Source organism: Podarcis raffonei, chromosome Z (genome assembly GCF_027172205.1).
Source record: "Podarcis raffonei isolate rPodRaf1 chromosome Z, rPodRaf1.pri, whole genome shotgun sequence".
Classification (NCBI taxonomy): domain Eukaryota; kingdom Metazoa; phylum Chordata; class Lepidosauria; order Squamata; family Lacertidae; genus Podarcis; species Podarcis raffonei.
Window position 1 is genome coordinate 1,229,672 of NC_070621.1, and position 15,931 is coordinate 1,245,602.

Consider the following 15,931-nt stretch of genomic DNA (forward strand, 5'->3'; position numbering starts at 1 on the left):
AGTGAAGTGACCAAGGCACTTACTTGTAAAACAAATGTGGAAGTGTTGTGTCCTGGGGATGGGGAAGGGGAGAAGCAGAGCTGACTTTGGGACTCTTGCCACTGCTGTTGGAGAGGGAGGTAATCTATCAGTTTTGGAGCATCTACAAAATGCAACTCTCCTGATAACGGGTTTAAAGTAAAGATTTAATACCGTCCTCTCTCTACTATGATGTTGCAGTGACAGTTTAAAACTCATTCTCTAAATCTCAGCAGACTTTACAGCCAGCAGTGGGCCAATATAGAGTTTAATGGCATTACAACACATAAATCATCTTTTAAAGATGCTACCAGTAGCTCCAAAATTAAATGCAGACAATGTCCTCAGTTATAAATAATTTATCAAACACCATTTCGGATGAGCCTTCATGCTGAGTTATTTATTTTAGCCTTTACTGTTCAATTCCTCAGATACGTTTTGAGAGATCCATTACTGGTCAGTTTAATGAACTTGGGGGTCTGCTGTGCCCCCCTCCAGCAGTTTGGCACATCTGTGGTGACCATTACATGGCTGGTCCAGACCTCTTTGTGCCTTTTACAAGTGCTGCCCATTTGTCATGTGGCGGTAAATGGAGGAGCACATTGGAGCCTTGGGACCCATTGCGTGATGCTGCAATGGAGGCGAGCCGAGCGCTCCATAAAGGGCTGCTTGTCACAGCTGACTTGTATTACAGTCCATCACTCTTACTGTAATCTCATTTAAGGAGCAGCCGTGGGCCCCAGAGAAGGATATTCCCAGTTAGCTTGGGCTTTGCAACCATAAAGGAGGAAGTGCTCCTTTTATATACTCAGAACTTTTAGGGTACTTTTTTAGATTAATTATTGCCCTGCGTCATTTGTGCTCCATCGTTAAGACTGCGACTGTCAGCACATTCAATATACACCTCTGTTTTGCAGCTTTAAGAACTTCATTCGGTGGTAGGAATTAGCATATGTGGCATGTATGCAGGGCCAGTTTTTCCTGAGCAGTGTTTCACAGTGCCATTCTTGAGCAAGAACAATATTCCACTCGTATGCAACTGTTTCTTTAATTAATAGGATTTAATAAAATGGATGTTAAAAATGTTACGTGGGCCTGATGGTGGTAGGTGGTACTTTATTTGGTAAAGTGGAGTTTGGTTTTGTCAGTTTAAACATGCAAAATGGCTTTGAAAGAATGCTAAAATAGTGTTGAATTTGGCACAGAGCAGGCAGGCAGCTGTATTTTCAGTCTGAGGAAGAATGCCTTTGTTTTTCTGGTGGTGTCAAGTATTATGTTTGCTTATTTCAGTAAATCTTTTTTTCTTGCTAAACTGAGGGATGTGGCTGAGATAGGGTCACATGAACATGTCTGAGGCTTGTCCAAGGACTCGTATTTGATGACAAAAATCCTGGAAGCCCGTCTTTCTGCTTTTAATTCTGCTTTTAATTCTGAACCAGGACAAAGCTTAGTTTGAGTGTGTTCTGAACAATCATTTTGTTCGGTGGAAGCAAATGAGTCAAGCAGAATGCAGGCCTCTCTGCCTGTGTCACAACTGAGCTGTGAGACTCTTTGGGGCCTCTGCAGGAAGCACCTCTTGTGGAGGAGAATCTCTGGAAAGTGCTGAACAACTGCTGGGAACAGGCACAATTTAATTTAAAAAATAATTAATTAATTACTATACCACCCTATACTCTGAGGTCTCAGGGCGGCTCACAGAACAAACTCAAAATAAAAACCTACAAAATATATAATCAAAATAAAAACAATAACCCCCCAACAAAGTATGTACTCCAGAATAACATCTAGCTGTATTAACGTCCAGCTGTTCCTCAGCCTGCTATGTGTTGTTTTCTCAATCTTCTATACCAGACACCTAAAATTTGCCCTTTTCTACCCAAAAAGTCGAAAAGGAGCTCTTCAATATTATTTTCATTAAATCTTCAAAATAGTTCTTCTCTGTTCCAATACAATGAATTTCTCCTCAAGGATTCCAACAGATCTTAATAGTACTGTGTAATAGTCCATATTTGTTTACTTGTTGTGTCTTTATTAATTCTTACCCAATTCCATATATTTAAGTACTATTTCCGGTTGACCATGCCTCATCTTAAAGAAAAAAGGGAAAACACTTCTTCCACTTCCATTCTTTTTCCAAACCAATCGCCAAAAGCTTAAAGGCTTTTTCTTCTGTGTTCACTTCAGTTTGTACCCATGGCCCTTTCTCTCTCAGCTCCATCTTTGCCATCTCCGGTTGTCTCTTAATGTCTGTATTCATAAGTCCCTTCATCATCATAGCAACATCCACTGTCCAGACAGCTATATGGATGTCATTGCATATTCAGGCAGATATGGGTCCATATCTTTTTCCACAGGTTCTGAGCATTCTTTAATCTGATGTATCTTTGATGTATCAAATCTTTTTTTTAATGTTCTATGCATTTCAGCTCTTAACTTCCGTCAGTTGTTCATCTAGTAGTTGGCATATGATACCAACAATCGATGAGGCATTTGGTGTTGTCTTTGCCGTATTGGGTTCTATTAATCTCTCCCTTGGCAGTATCTGGTTCACAAGAAGCTTGTGTCTGCTTCTTTATATATGCGATTCCTTTCTCACACAAATAAGATTGAGTTTTGTTTTCGCAGCCAACACAGTATGCATAAGATGGAGACTTACAGGCAGTATAAAGTGAAGATTTAAAACAGATTCAGAGTCATCTTATAAGTTGTATTCTTTCTTAGTCACCAGTGATTAAGATAAGCTTTTTGGTTATTTTTTTAGCCTCTTAATTAGTGTCATTTAGTGCTTTTTTATGTTCTGGGTGCTAATTAACTAGCAGATAGAAAATCCACTTTATATTTATTTCCAGTCTTAGAAATAGTTAAAAGTAGGTTTTGCCAACCTGGTACCCTAATCTAAGGGCTGTTATGTGGTGTGTGGGCCCAGTGAATGTTCCTTACTCAACCTCCAAAAACTTTTGCCTCTAGTGTGATGAATGTTTTCTTCTGACCATGTGAGGCTTATCCCTGAACTCCCTTATCTCAAAAGGGAGTTTGGGTAACCAAGATAAATACTTTGGTTATCGTGAATCACCGCATAATTATCTCTGCCAATAGGAGTATCAGCAATCAATGACTAGTTTGCCTTTTTCCTCCCCGGAAGTCCCCAATGCCCTGCAATCCTGGGAAAGGGCATTTCGGTAACATATTAGCTGATTAGACCAGGAGGCTCTCGCCTAAAAAATGCTGAATTCATCATTTGTAAGCATCCTCCGTTGCGCTGGAGATCCTTATCCCAAGCACCTTTTGAAATCCAAATTTCCTCACCTCAGTGGGCCTGTAGAGGGCGCTAATGTAATGGGAATCGCTTGCCATTTTCTGCTGTGATTTGGTTCAGAGTATTGGTGGCCAAAACATAAATTTTCTACTGGAAAATCAATTAAAAGGAGGAGTTTGCTCTCATAAAAATTGAGTGAGGTTTGGTTACCTGCATAGGATGTTACTTAACAATATCCTTGAGGGATTAAGGAATATGGTCTCTCTTAATGAAATTTCCAAGTCAGGTTAGTTTGCCTTTCTGTGAGTGTGGAGACTCACCAGAGTGGGTGATCATGAATTTGCTAATTCTTTTCCTACCGAAATGGGTACCCTTTCACCATATAGGGATAATGATGCTGGACTGCAACTCCCAGCAGCCGTTGAACACAGCCAAAAATATCTGGAGGACCACAAATTACTCATCCCTTCGATCAAAATTCCCTCCTTCCCCTGCTTGCTTTTCCAAGTGGATTTTGGTTTGGATGTTCTCTTCCTTGGAATAGTTACAGCCTTTATGGATACACTTCGTTGCTGATTTGAATTGAGCAGTATTTCCAGTTGCACAGGTTCTACCGAAGGGATCTTGGACCTTGCAAACGGATCCTGTCCTGCATTTGGTTTCTATGCAAGTTTTGCTTCAGGAGATGATCACTCCAATGGAGGCTGATGGCTGGCATTGTGCAATTGCTTGGAAATATGGGAAGGGGGGCAAATGTCTGATACCCACTTTGATTTTTTTTCCTAGGAGGAAGAAGCCAAACAGCTTGTGAGAGATGCCATAGCAGCTGGCATATACAACGATCTGGGCTCTGGCAGCAACATTGATCTTTGCGTCCTCAGTAAGAACAAGCTGGACTTTCTCCGTCCTTACGATATGCCCAACAAAAAGGGGAAGAGGTGAGTGTGTCCCTGTTTCAATTGTTTCCACAGACAAGAGAGTTAAACCTTCAGATACCAGGAACAGGCAGATTACAAGTGCAAACACTTGTAATTGAAATGCTACAGGTAATTGTGTCCCAATTGTTGAGGCTGCGCACTGTTCCAGCTTAGATCATTAAAACGCACTCCTGAAAAATAAATGCACAAGAATTGTTTTGTCTGAAGTAGTTGTCAGCCTAAGAGAAAGTTTGCTCATTCCAAAAGTGGAGGGAGTTCATTTTAATAGGAACGAAGGACTTTTTCGAGAGACGTGCCCAAAGACTCCTGGATAAACTGAGCAGTTATGGAATATGAGGAGAGGTCCTCGTGCACATCAGAAATGGTTAGATAGCAGGAAGCCAAGAGAATGGAAATACAGGTGGCTCATCATTTATGTGGGAGTTCCATTCCGGGCCCCTGCACACATACGCAAAATTGCATAAAATGGGGAGCACCTGGTGGCTTGTGAGGAGACCAACCCCAGAGCCCAAAGACAACCTTTTCAGGAGGGTTTACTCATGAATGAGCCTGAAGGGCGGCAGCAGGGCTTTGTTGAGCTACTCAGCCTCCCTGCCTGGCAGCTGCAGTTGCCTTTTCCCAGCACATCAGCTGATTAAGCCCTGCCGCCCCCTGGCTTGTGTGTAGAACCTCCCCAGAGCCCTGGGGTGGGTGTCCTTGAGCCAGGATTCAGGCTGCTCCCCATTTCCAGATACCTCTTCTGGGTCCCTGGCACCACACACGTGTGCAGTCATGCACAAATAGATTGCACATAAATGGGGACTTGCTTATAAATTGACAGTTCTCCGTATGAAAAGAATGTGGGGCTGTAGAAAGTGGAGACCTCCAAGGATCAGTATTGAGACCTGTGCTTTTTAACTTGTTTATAAACTGTCTTTGCTTAGGGGGGAGCAGTGAGGTGGCCAAATTTGCTGATGATGCTAAATTGTTCAGGTTTGGCAAATTCCGTGCTAGGGATCATTAGGAAAAGAATTTAAAATAAAACAGCCAACATCATTGTGCCATTATACCAATCTATGGTGGAACTGCCTTTGAAATACTATACACAGCTCTGGTCCCCTCACCTTAAAAGGGTAGAGTTGGAAAAGTTGAGAAATGTTCAACTAAAATGATCAAGGTGGAGCAACAGGTTGAAACCTTTGAGACTTTTAAGTTGACAGGAAAGGCAAGCAGGAGGTGACCTGATAGACATTTATAAAATTATGCATGACATAAAGTGGCTAGGGAGGTTTTCTCCCTCACAACAACAGAACTCCTAGACATGCAATGAAGCTGAACGTTGGAAGAATCAGGATATATAAAGTACTTCATGTGGAACCTGCTCCCACAGGAGGCAGTGGTTCCGTTAAGGGAGGTTAAGGCTACCAGGGGCTACTAACCAAGACGCCCGTCTTCTGGCTCCACTGTCAGCAGTATGCTTTGGAAGAGAAGTTGCTGGTACTGGCAGGTGGGCAGAGTGTGGTTTTGCTCATGTTCTGCTTATGGGCTTCCTCCATGTATGTGGTTGGCCACTGTGAGAAGAGGATGCTAGACTAGGTGGGCAATTGGCCTGATCCAGGAGGCTGTTCTTAGCTTCTTAAAGTGCAATTGTCCAGCGCAAATAGTATGGTGTGAAAAGGCAGCAGCTGGGATAGTGACCCTTTAGGGAGACCAGTATTCCCTGTACATCTGCTTTGTCTTTGCCAAGGACATGGCTGTTTCAAAGTAGGGAAGAATCAAAACTTTCCATTTTTGTTGACAAGGGAATAGCCACTTTGCTGTGCAGTTTTCCATTCTGTTCCTTGCACCAGGTTATTCTTGAAGTTGCACTACAGTGTGGGCAATAACAAGAACTGCATCATTTTGCATGGCAGCAGCTATTTGCTTCTTTCAAAGTCTAGAAAGGACCATTTGGGAACATACTCCTGACTGACCTTGAAAAAGGATCCTGTCTTTGCAGGAGCCACTTTCCCTGTGCTTGTAACCTTCTGTAAAAAGAAAAGGCTTATTGTAATCAGCTTTCTGGGTCACTGTCCTAATGCAATCCACAACTCACTGGAAAGGTCACCTGGGGTTTCCACTCATAGCCTCCAACTGGGCTAACATTCACTCTGTCCAGGAGCGGTTCTTCAAAAGCCAGAGTGCAAGAGGGATATGGATTACAAAATACAGAATGAGGTGCTCTTGACAGGGGTCGAAGCTCTAACTTGGCTTTCCGCTCCAAAATGGAGTCTTCCTTTCCAATAACTTTGTCTTAGAACGTATTCACACGCAGCATTAAACCGTTGTATTTTAATCTATGTGTCCAGATGCCTCCCTCTTGGCCCATGTCTAACTGCCCTGCAGCAGAGGAAATAAGCTGGAGTCTGGCTTGTTGGGCCTTGTGGTTTTGTTTCCTCTGTGGGTAGTCAGAAGGGGGCGATTAACCTGCTGTGTTCTATTTGGGAAAAGGGCAACTTTACTCAGTATAGCAACTAGATCTAAGTATATATCTCAGTCTCCATCTGCCCCCCTTGTTAGTGGGATTTCTGGCAGAGACACATTACCCTCTATAATTGTTTCTCTATTCTCCACCCTCAAACAGGCAAGGGCGATACAGCTGTGAGAGGGGAACTACAGGTGTGCTCTATACGAAGGTTACACCCTTGGATCTTGAAGTGGCAGATGAGACGGTGCAAACAATGGATACATCTTGACTTCCTGGAAACTTCTGGGCAGTGGAAGAGGATTGAGAATTTTCATACATGAATTCTGTATCTGTATGCTGGCATTAATGTTCTGTATGCAGATTTAATAAAAACCAATATGAATTGACCGGTTGACTTGCGTAATAACTGGGGCAGGGAAAGATAATTTTCTAAAATGATTATTTGCTTTAGTAGGTCAGCCCAGTTGTACATCCAGCCTATTATGTGACCCCAGCCACTTCACAAGTAGAGCAGCAGTCATTCTTAGATGTAAAAGTTAACAGATCTTATCCCCTGTGTGCTAATGGTGTATTTATGCTGAAGCTGCCTGGTGACCAACAAGCGATAGCCTAGGATTGTGTGGACTAAAAGCCTGCTTCATTAGATAAATCTGCTGAAGCAAGTTTTAGGTCATGAAAACTTGTGATGTAAATTTGTTGGTCTTTAAGGTGCTCAGCAGATTCCTTGGTTTTGAATACAATATCCTTTTATATTGCTTTTATATTTATTCATTCATTTCCCATATTTTTCATAAGAGGAATAAATAAAGTGTGGTCACAGCATTTTTTGCTGAACACTTTCACGTACCTTAAGCAGGTATGGCAGAGGCAGGGGGTTACAGATCATTTAGTAAGGCAACAAAGCAAAAGTAACAGACATAAGGTGAGAATTATTTGACCCTGGAACCCGTGTTGCTCTGGATTTTACACCAATCAGCCCAAGTGGCTTTACATCACCCCACACCTAAGCTTTTTGGGGGGGATGTAGTACAGGAAAATGAGGTGACAAGTATATTTCCAAGGAAGAGGAAGGGCAGAAAGTCGGTATCAAGCTCAGTACGATTCAAACTAACTTTGATAAATGGCTATTATCCTACCTGTTACCCTTGAAACTTACATTTGCAGTATTTAATATGTGAACCAATTACCTAGTCCTTGGTTTAGCGGTCAACCATTTCAGCCTGTAACCATGGGAAATTCTTTCCTCAAGATTGCAAAAATATGTGCTCAGACAATATGCTTTTACACCAGGCACCTTTTTCTTTCTACAAAGAAAACTGTTTATTTTGTAAATCATTTAATCTTATCTAAAAATGCACATTCACAAAAAATTCTTTGGAAATACATGTACTTAAGTGCTAATAGATCTTAAGGAGTAAGTATATGAGACCAGATTTTAGCAGACACACCTGTAACATGGAATTGCCCAACAGACAGAAGTTTCATGTTGCACCCCAAGACCAGGTTATATATAAATTCAAATGAAGCCTGCAGTGCCAGGGAGAGACTACCTTGCTTTTAAGGACACCCACCAGCAGCAGCACCTGAGAGTTTGTAAGCAGATGTGCTGCCGCTGTACAATAAAGCTGAAATATTCTGACTTTCCACCAAGATTGATAGGCTGGACTTCCCTGTGGCTTTCCACAGCCAGGATCTTTCACAGCAATTAAACACTAGCCTTATTACCCTTTGTAGATTGTTTCAGAACTGCTTAGTAGTTGGCATTGCCCTTCTCAATTTAAGGCAGACTGAGCCACACAGAAATCCACTGAAAAAGATGCATGTATATTCCGTTCTTTATTTCCAGCAAAATAACCTGCTTTGAAAATAGCCCAGAGGCCAGGCCACATTTCAGCCCCTGAAATGTGGATGTCCTTCTCTAAATAGCATCCTTCAGTACTGAAGCTGATTGAGCACCATTACTCGGAAAGGAAAGGAAAAAGACAGATGCAAGAGAAAGCTGGCTTCCTGAGCAAAACCTTTCTTGGGCCAATGGAAACTGAATTACCAAGTCAATGAAGTAATTTAGCTGATTGAAAGTATGTGTAAATGCAAAGTCTTAATATGTCCTTCAAATCAGCTTGTTTAAAATATTCACATTCTTCAATGAGTCTTCACAGTTAAGAAGTGTGGGTGATCATTTGAGTTAAAATGAATGAATTCTATTTTAACTTACCTTATTGCATGGTCAATGTAATACCCTTTTACATTATGTTTTGAACACTGCTTCAAGGTAGTTGTAGATGGCCAAAGTACCACTGATTTTACAAAGCTTTCCCCCCCAACCCCATATTCTGCGTGCAGTAACACTGGTCATGTAATATTAGCTATTGAGATTCTCACAAGATCTGTGCCAGCAGCGGCACAGAAACTGACAAAAAAGAGAGCTTTGGTTTGAGGCCTGCAGTGGAGGCCTCACTGACTGCAGCCATAGTGACAAATAAAATGCATTGCAAAATATTAATCACAAAGTTTCAATTTCTTTTAAAAAAATCTTCAAACATGTTCCCTCACCAGACCCTATTATTGCAAAGGAGGGAAGTACAAAAACTCCAGGCTGGATGTTTTTTTAAAAAATATATGAACTAAAAACTGAATTTGCTATTAACCGTTTGCAAAAGAGGCAGAAGTAGCAGTTATACAAATTACACAAAATCTACTGTAATTCTTACATTAGTATAAAGTGATTTCACCAAAGGAATTATTTCAATATTTCACATTAGTTAAGATACAAGGGGTGTGTCAAATACACAAATGAGAAACCCTTGCTATAATAACCTAACCTAGATTACACACAACAGTTTTAAGAAAGGATCTTTTAAGAGATCTATATCTGTAACGTGTTATTTTAAAAAGTAACACACTTGCAGCAGCATCTCACAGCCTTCGCTTAGAGCGGATCCGCTCTGTGAGCGCCCCTGCAAATGGCCAGCAGAAATCACGAAGCGTCTTCCTAGGAAGGCTCAACTCTCCCATGTAAATTGGCGAGGCACCTCTTGGTTTCGTCCGAGATAGAAGGTTCAAGTAAGACTACGCTGGGATGGCTTTTCTGGGAGCATGTCGATCAAGTGCTGGAGGTCCACACATGCATCTGTTTTGCTAGCTGGTGCACATAACCAATGTCAGGTCTCTGGTCAGGATCTGGGTATATGCACATGCTGACCAGCTCTCGCAACTGCAAGGGGGAAAACAAGAGGACCATGAGACACACCCTGCCGCCCATCACCATGCGCACCTGCCTGGTGGTGCAAGAGGGGGCCATTCCCATTTGAAGGCACCCAAAGCCTTCCTCTGCCAGCCTATGAATATTCTAACATCCTTGAGTTCTAGAGTAGAACTCGGTCAGCTCCATGGATTTTAAGGCAGTTTAAAGACAAAACATGCATGCACAGATGCTCACCCACAGATGCTCAAGTTAGAGAGTAGCACACTTGACTGGGGATACCAACACTTTAGATGCAGGTTTCAATATTCCCACACTCACTGTTCAATACTCATTAGTCCAACCGCACCTCCCTTTACCTCTCTAATGGGCCTGGGCATGCCATCAGAAAATGGCCCAGGCATTCAGGTTTTGCAGTAGTTGACAATATTGGAAAGTATCCAATGAAAGAAGTATATATCTACAGAGAGAGGTCAATGTGAAAGCCCTCATTAGCAATAATTGCCATTCTGTTAATATTCTGTGTTTGGTGGTGAAGAGTGGCATGTTGAGGTTCTGGCTCGAGAGGAAGCCGAGCCAGGACCTAATGAATATTTAGCTAACCTTCCTGTATGTACAACTGGAATAGCTGGGTATATGCCAAACCCAGAGCAGCACCCCCTCCCGATGTTGATGGAATCCCAACCAACCAACAATGCCAATGGCCAGGGATGGTGACAACTGCAGTCTCAGAAGGCACCATGCAGTGAAACCCACCTGAAGGTGAGAATGAATTACCATGCAGAAGTAATTATTCAGGAGGGTGAAGAAGCCTAATGGAATCTCACTTGCATACCAGAGGACAGGGTAGATGGAGAAGTCTACAGATAATCTCACTGAGCCAGTCCCTGGCGGTGGAGGCTGTGTAGAGCACAGGAGAAGGAATCGCTCTTGCAGGCACTCCTCCCTATATCAAAGCTTTTTGCTTGTTAGCTTAGAGCCAGGCTATGCTGGCTGGGACTGATGAGAGTTGCAGTTCAAGGCATCTGGAGGGCACCAAGTTGGCAAAGGCTGAATCAGACTGGATATCCTGACAGCAACCTTCTAACACTGCTGTATAATACAGCAAGTGTAGAAAACAGCTCCAGTTCCCACCCCTTTTCACTTTGCATTTGAAAGATCAGCTTTTAATTGCACAGCTCCTGAAAGCAGATTAGACACCCTATGGCAAGAGAGGGAGAGGGAGAAAGAAAGGATGAGAGAGAGAGAGAGAGAGAGAGAGAGAGAGAGAGAGAGAGAGAAAGAGCCTTGAACCTCTGATCTTCTCTCATCCTGCCAGTAGCAATAGAATCAGTTATTTTAATGGTAATTAAAAGCCTGACCATCCCACAATCAGGTCCCATGCATCAGGTAGAGATCCTTGCAGGAGTAAAAAAAAGCGGTTTCCAGGCAGCAAGAGGGTCAATTGAAGATGGTTTCTGATGGTTGCAGATCACCTTCTGTACTTTTGTCAAATGCAAACCAGTCATGAGTGTTTCTACACTACTGAAAGAGAATAACCAAGCCCACCCCCCACCCTGTCCGCATGTCCTCAGAGGAAGCCATTCTTGTAACTAGGAAGGGAGACACTGCTGGACATGGAAGGCGTTTTGTCAGGAATTAAGGAGCCACTCCAGACAGGGCTGCCTTGTCTTGTTCTGCTCTGCTGAAAGGGAGGCCACCTGCATCACTACCCCTCGCAAAGACAATATCCTATAGCCACCGCCAAATATCACTTCCCAGTCTCCTCTGCCTCTTCTTCAGCAAGGCACCACAACTTCACAGCGCAGACTCCCCCCCATGAAGCATTTTCCTGACCCACACAGAATGAATCATTATGGAGTGCCAACTCAATACTCCAGAGACTAAATGTTTACTGACATGGCTAGGAATGTGTGTGTGGGGTGTGTGTGTGTGTGTGTACTGGTGCAGTTTCACACAACGGCAATTCACCCAGTGTGCTGGCCTGTTGCATGCAAATGCACCATTTGGAACGGAGTTCTCTGGGACCTGCCACTTTTATTTGAGCTCTCAACCATCCTCCTCATGCTGAATTGTATCACTAGACTGCACACTCTCTTTAGCACTGCCAGAGAGAGGCAAACCGACAGTAATTGGAAAGACAGGAAACACATCTGTCAACTTGCACTAATTCCTGCTGCCAGAAGGCAGATTCCAAGAAGCTGGAGCAGCAGCAAGGCGAAGGGAAAGACAATGAACCTGGCTGGGCCACAGGAGTGGTCTGCAAGAAGAAATCGTGCTCAAGCAGCCAGAAAGTTGCCAGGAGGGGCCAGCATGGCTGCATCAACACTCCTGCGCATCAGGAAGGGGAGAGGAAATGCAGGCACTTGTCCAAAGTAGGACCAGCAGCAGCCAGGGCCATTTAGCATAAGCCTTCCAGTGTGGAAGGGGATGTGCACCACCAGTTTCCTCAGAGAAGCAGCCAAGGAGCTGCGTATGGCAGCCGGGGTGGAAACTCTGTGCCAAAAAATGCCACAGCCTACAACTTGGACACCGTACAAGACCTGGGCTAATGTGCATATTGATGTTCCTTCTACTCTGAAGAGGAGGACACAGCACTGGAACCACCTCTCCTTGCCCACGGGAAACTCTGCTCAGGCACACTCTGCCCTTCCAGCTTAGCAGCCAAGAGAAGCGGTGCAAGGAAAGGCAAATTTTGCAACAAGCTGATTGGAATGCTCAAGACTGCCTGCTCCTGGTGCAAAGGCTGCCACAACTCATTTCCCCCCCACGCCTCCACATCCAACTCTCAGCAACTTATACACAAGATCCCAGTGCATTCATGGTGATCTGCTTTTTACACACTGAATCCAGAGGAAAAAACTTGCTGGAATACTGGTCACCTTGCTCCCCTTAAGTTGTGTGTGTGTGTTAAATTCAGAGCTTGTTCCTTGTGCCCCTTCTCTGGCATTTATGCCCCCCCCCACTTCCATTACCAAACAAGCAGGTTCACATTTCCTTAAAATCAAGACTACAGAAGCCACTGGTGTGCGGGAGGCAGCAGACTTCTGAAAGCGCACTTGGGTCTTTCATCTGCCCTGATCTCATCACTTGCTTTCCAACTCCAAAGGGTTAATATATTTGTTTAAAAGCTGCAGAGGCACACCTGTGCTGGCAGCACAATCACCTATCGGACTACAGAATCTACGGTGAATATGTGTGTGGCAATGCACTGCCGCTCTTGTGGCGAGATGAAAACAACAGAGAAGCTTCCCATCCTCCTTGCACTGCGATATAAAGGCCTGTGGATTTTTTTTACCTCCTGCCGGACACTTCAAGTACTTGGGCTGCATAAAACGTAGTAATTTCTAATGTGGCTATTGCAGGAAAGCGATTTTTTTCGATGTGTGGGTGCCAATACAGCTCCTTGCCAAGGGTGCAAGGGACCCTAGGTATGCATCTGGGAAATTGGCAGGAAGGAACACTGTCGACCACCCTCTCCCACCAGGTGCTCCTTCCATTCGTTCTTAAAACACTGCACTTCACAAACGATGAAGCTCAAAGCTTATGCTGAGATCCCCTGAGGGCTGTACTTGGTCCAGCATTTGACAGGCCAGTTTTCAGCAGATGCCACGGGGCAACTTGCAGCACATTTGGGCCCAGTCACACGATGCTGTGCACTGGAGAAGGAAAACCAAGCTTTAGGCATCACGGTGCCGCCCATCCTGCTGCCTCAGCACTGCTCTGCTTTCCGTGAGCATCACACTTGCTGCTTTATGGTACCTGATTAGAAAAAGTTTCTGAATATGCAGCTGTGTAAGCAGGAAGGCATTTCTCCCTTCTGAAAAGGCTTTGAGGATGTGCAAAGGCAGTTGCCTGAAGATGCTCCAATCTTGAGCTCCCTGCCATGTGTGTGTTTGTGTGTGTTTGTGTGTGCGTGTTCCTTCCATTCAGGGACCAAGAGAGTACAGCTGAAGCTACTCACCTTGTCAGAATAATGTTCGGTTGGAAGAGGGGGGTAATCACACTGCTCTATCTTTTGGCAGAGCGAAAACAGGTTCATTTTATCACCATAGAAGGGACTCTGGAGAGCTGCCATCTAGAAAGAAAATATTGGAAAATAAGTAATACAGGAGAATGTTCAGGGAGGACCAACTGAAGTTCGCATGGGTCTGCTGCTTGGCAGTTGTGCCCAAGTTGGTTGTGACCACTTCCACAAGTACAACTTGGAAACTTGCCAATAAACGGGTGGCTCTTCCAGGAGGTTCTAAGGACTAAACCATTGCAAATGAACTTCTTGAGGTGTCCTAGGCTACTCCCCAGCATTGCACTGGGATGGGCCATTGCATCCTGGTGGGGTAGCTTATGCTCAGCCAGATGCCATCAACCTCCAGCAGCTGTCCCCTCTGCAGCCACTCTGTAGGTATCTCTGAGCCACAGGTTTGGCCTGAGGAGAGCAAGTGCAAACTTTTCTGCCAATGGTAAAGACTCATGCTTCATGCTGATGGAAACATTTTGTGTTTGCTTCATTCAAAGGGCAAATTATAACCTTGTTTACTGTGCAGAGAGATCCAGCTTCTTACATAACAGCCCTGTCACTTTTTTGGTCCATTTGGTTGCAGAAGAGACACTTGCCCTGCACACGGGAAACATTTTATGCAGGCTTTGCAGAAATGTGAGGCAGCATTGCAAGTGTCTGCTGGACAGCCAATCGCGCAGCCCTTATACATTCAAAGCAATTTATAACTCCAGAGATGGCAGAGGATAATCCGGCTGGATATTTTGTTAATTCACCCTCAGCGGCTTAAAAAAATTATGCGGTTGCTTCTTTCTTTCACAAACCCAACCACTAAAAACAAGCAGTGTGGCTGACTGTAAACACAGGCAGAAGACTCAAGCAACAAGGCTAATGGCATGAAAGGGCCTTGTAAAGCAAACAAACAAGCAAACAAGCAAGCAAACAAATAATGGGTTGCATCCAACTAAGCCCTACTCAAGAGTCAACCCATTGGAATTAATGAATCCAAGTTAACCATGCTCATCAACTTCAATAGGTCAACTCTGAGTAGGACTAGCATTACATACAGCCCCATGTCTCTTCAGTCAAATCCTGCTTCCTATTTGAAACTCTTTCCCAACCCAAAGAAATATGTAAATTCTAGAAGTTGACCTGAACTTCAGCAGGACAGAAAAGCAGCTCCGCCGTTTGCTCAACTTCACGAAAGTACAAAAGCAGCAATAAGATGCCCCTGTGCACCCCAGATACCTTTTCTTCTTCAGGCATGGGAGCAAGCAAACACACACACACACACACACACACACACACACACACAACGTGCCCCCAACAACACCCTCAGCAGAAGCATAAGGCCAGCCCCCCTCGCCTCCATCTCCAGGAAGAGAGCCAAAGACACACACACCCCGCTCCCCATTTACATCTGGCTCTAATAAGGTTGGTCTTCAAAGCGAGCGCCGCCAGCGAGTGGCACAGAGGCTCGGCAAGCGAGAGCAGCGGCGTCCCCTCAGCATGCGGCCCCCACGGAGCCCCAGCTGCTTATTAATCCATAATGCTATTCAAGGGCTCCCTGTCACTCTCGCTGTCACAAGCTGCCCCTCCACAATGAAATAATCCTCCTCCTAATGAAGCACTATTGGATAATTGTGGATATTATCTACTCCGGTTAGAAGATCTTTTAAAGACCATTTTGCCGCAAGCTGCGGCAGATCGGCAAAGCCACCACTTCTTTTTATTTGTGTTTGCGGAGCCTCAGCTCTGAGCCACTATTTTAATAGGGAGGGTCTATTTGAAAAGTGTTAAGTCTTTTGCTCATTATCATGCACAGGGGGTAGCAACCTAAAGAAATCTGCCTCTTGGCAGGCAATCAGCAATCTCCCAGCAAAGGTGGTTGCTGCTGCTGTGGTTGTTGTTTTTAATGTAGTGAGGAGGAGGAGGAGGGAGAAGTTACTCCAAGGCACTTCTCACCCATTTATTACTTTTATAAACAACACTGATAGAGAACACAGACAAATTACCAATATCCATTTGGGCAGTTTAGAAATTTGGCAGTGAGGCAGAGGTCCCTTGATTTATC

General features: G+C 44.1%; 2 protein-coding genes across 3 annotated transcripts in view; one reads left to right on the forward strand and one right to left on the reverse strand.

The window, feature by feature from the left end:
• Positions 1–7,044, forward strand: part of PSMB7 (proteasome 20S subunit beta 7) — a 29,305-nt gene extending 22,261 nt beyond the window's left edge. The window contains exons 7-8 of the mRNA XM_053373733.1: positions 4,061–4,212; positions 6,815–7,044. Coding sequence (XP_053229708.1) covers positions 4,061–4,212; positions 6,815–6,926 — 264 coding nt within the window. The 3' untranslated portion in view covers positions 6,927–7,044. The remainder of the gene's footprint in view (positions 1–4,060; positions 4,213–6,814) is intronic.
• Positions 7,045–7,953: 909 nt separating this feature from the next.
• Positions 7,954–15,931, reverse strand: part of NEK6 (NIMA related kinase 6) — a 93,613-nt gene continuing 85,635 nt past the window's right edge. For both annotated transcript variants that reach the window (XM_053373730.1, XM_053373731.1), the window contains 2 exons: positions 13,825–13,938; positions 7,954–9,872 (listed from right to left, as the gene is read on the reverse strand). In XM_053373730.1, the coding sequence (XP_053229705.1) occupies positions 9,762–9,872; positions 13,825–13,938 (225 nt within the window). In that variant the 3' untranslated portion in view covers positions 7,954–9,761. The remainder of the gene's footprint in view (positions 9,873–13,824; positions 13,939–15,931) is intronic.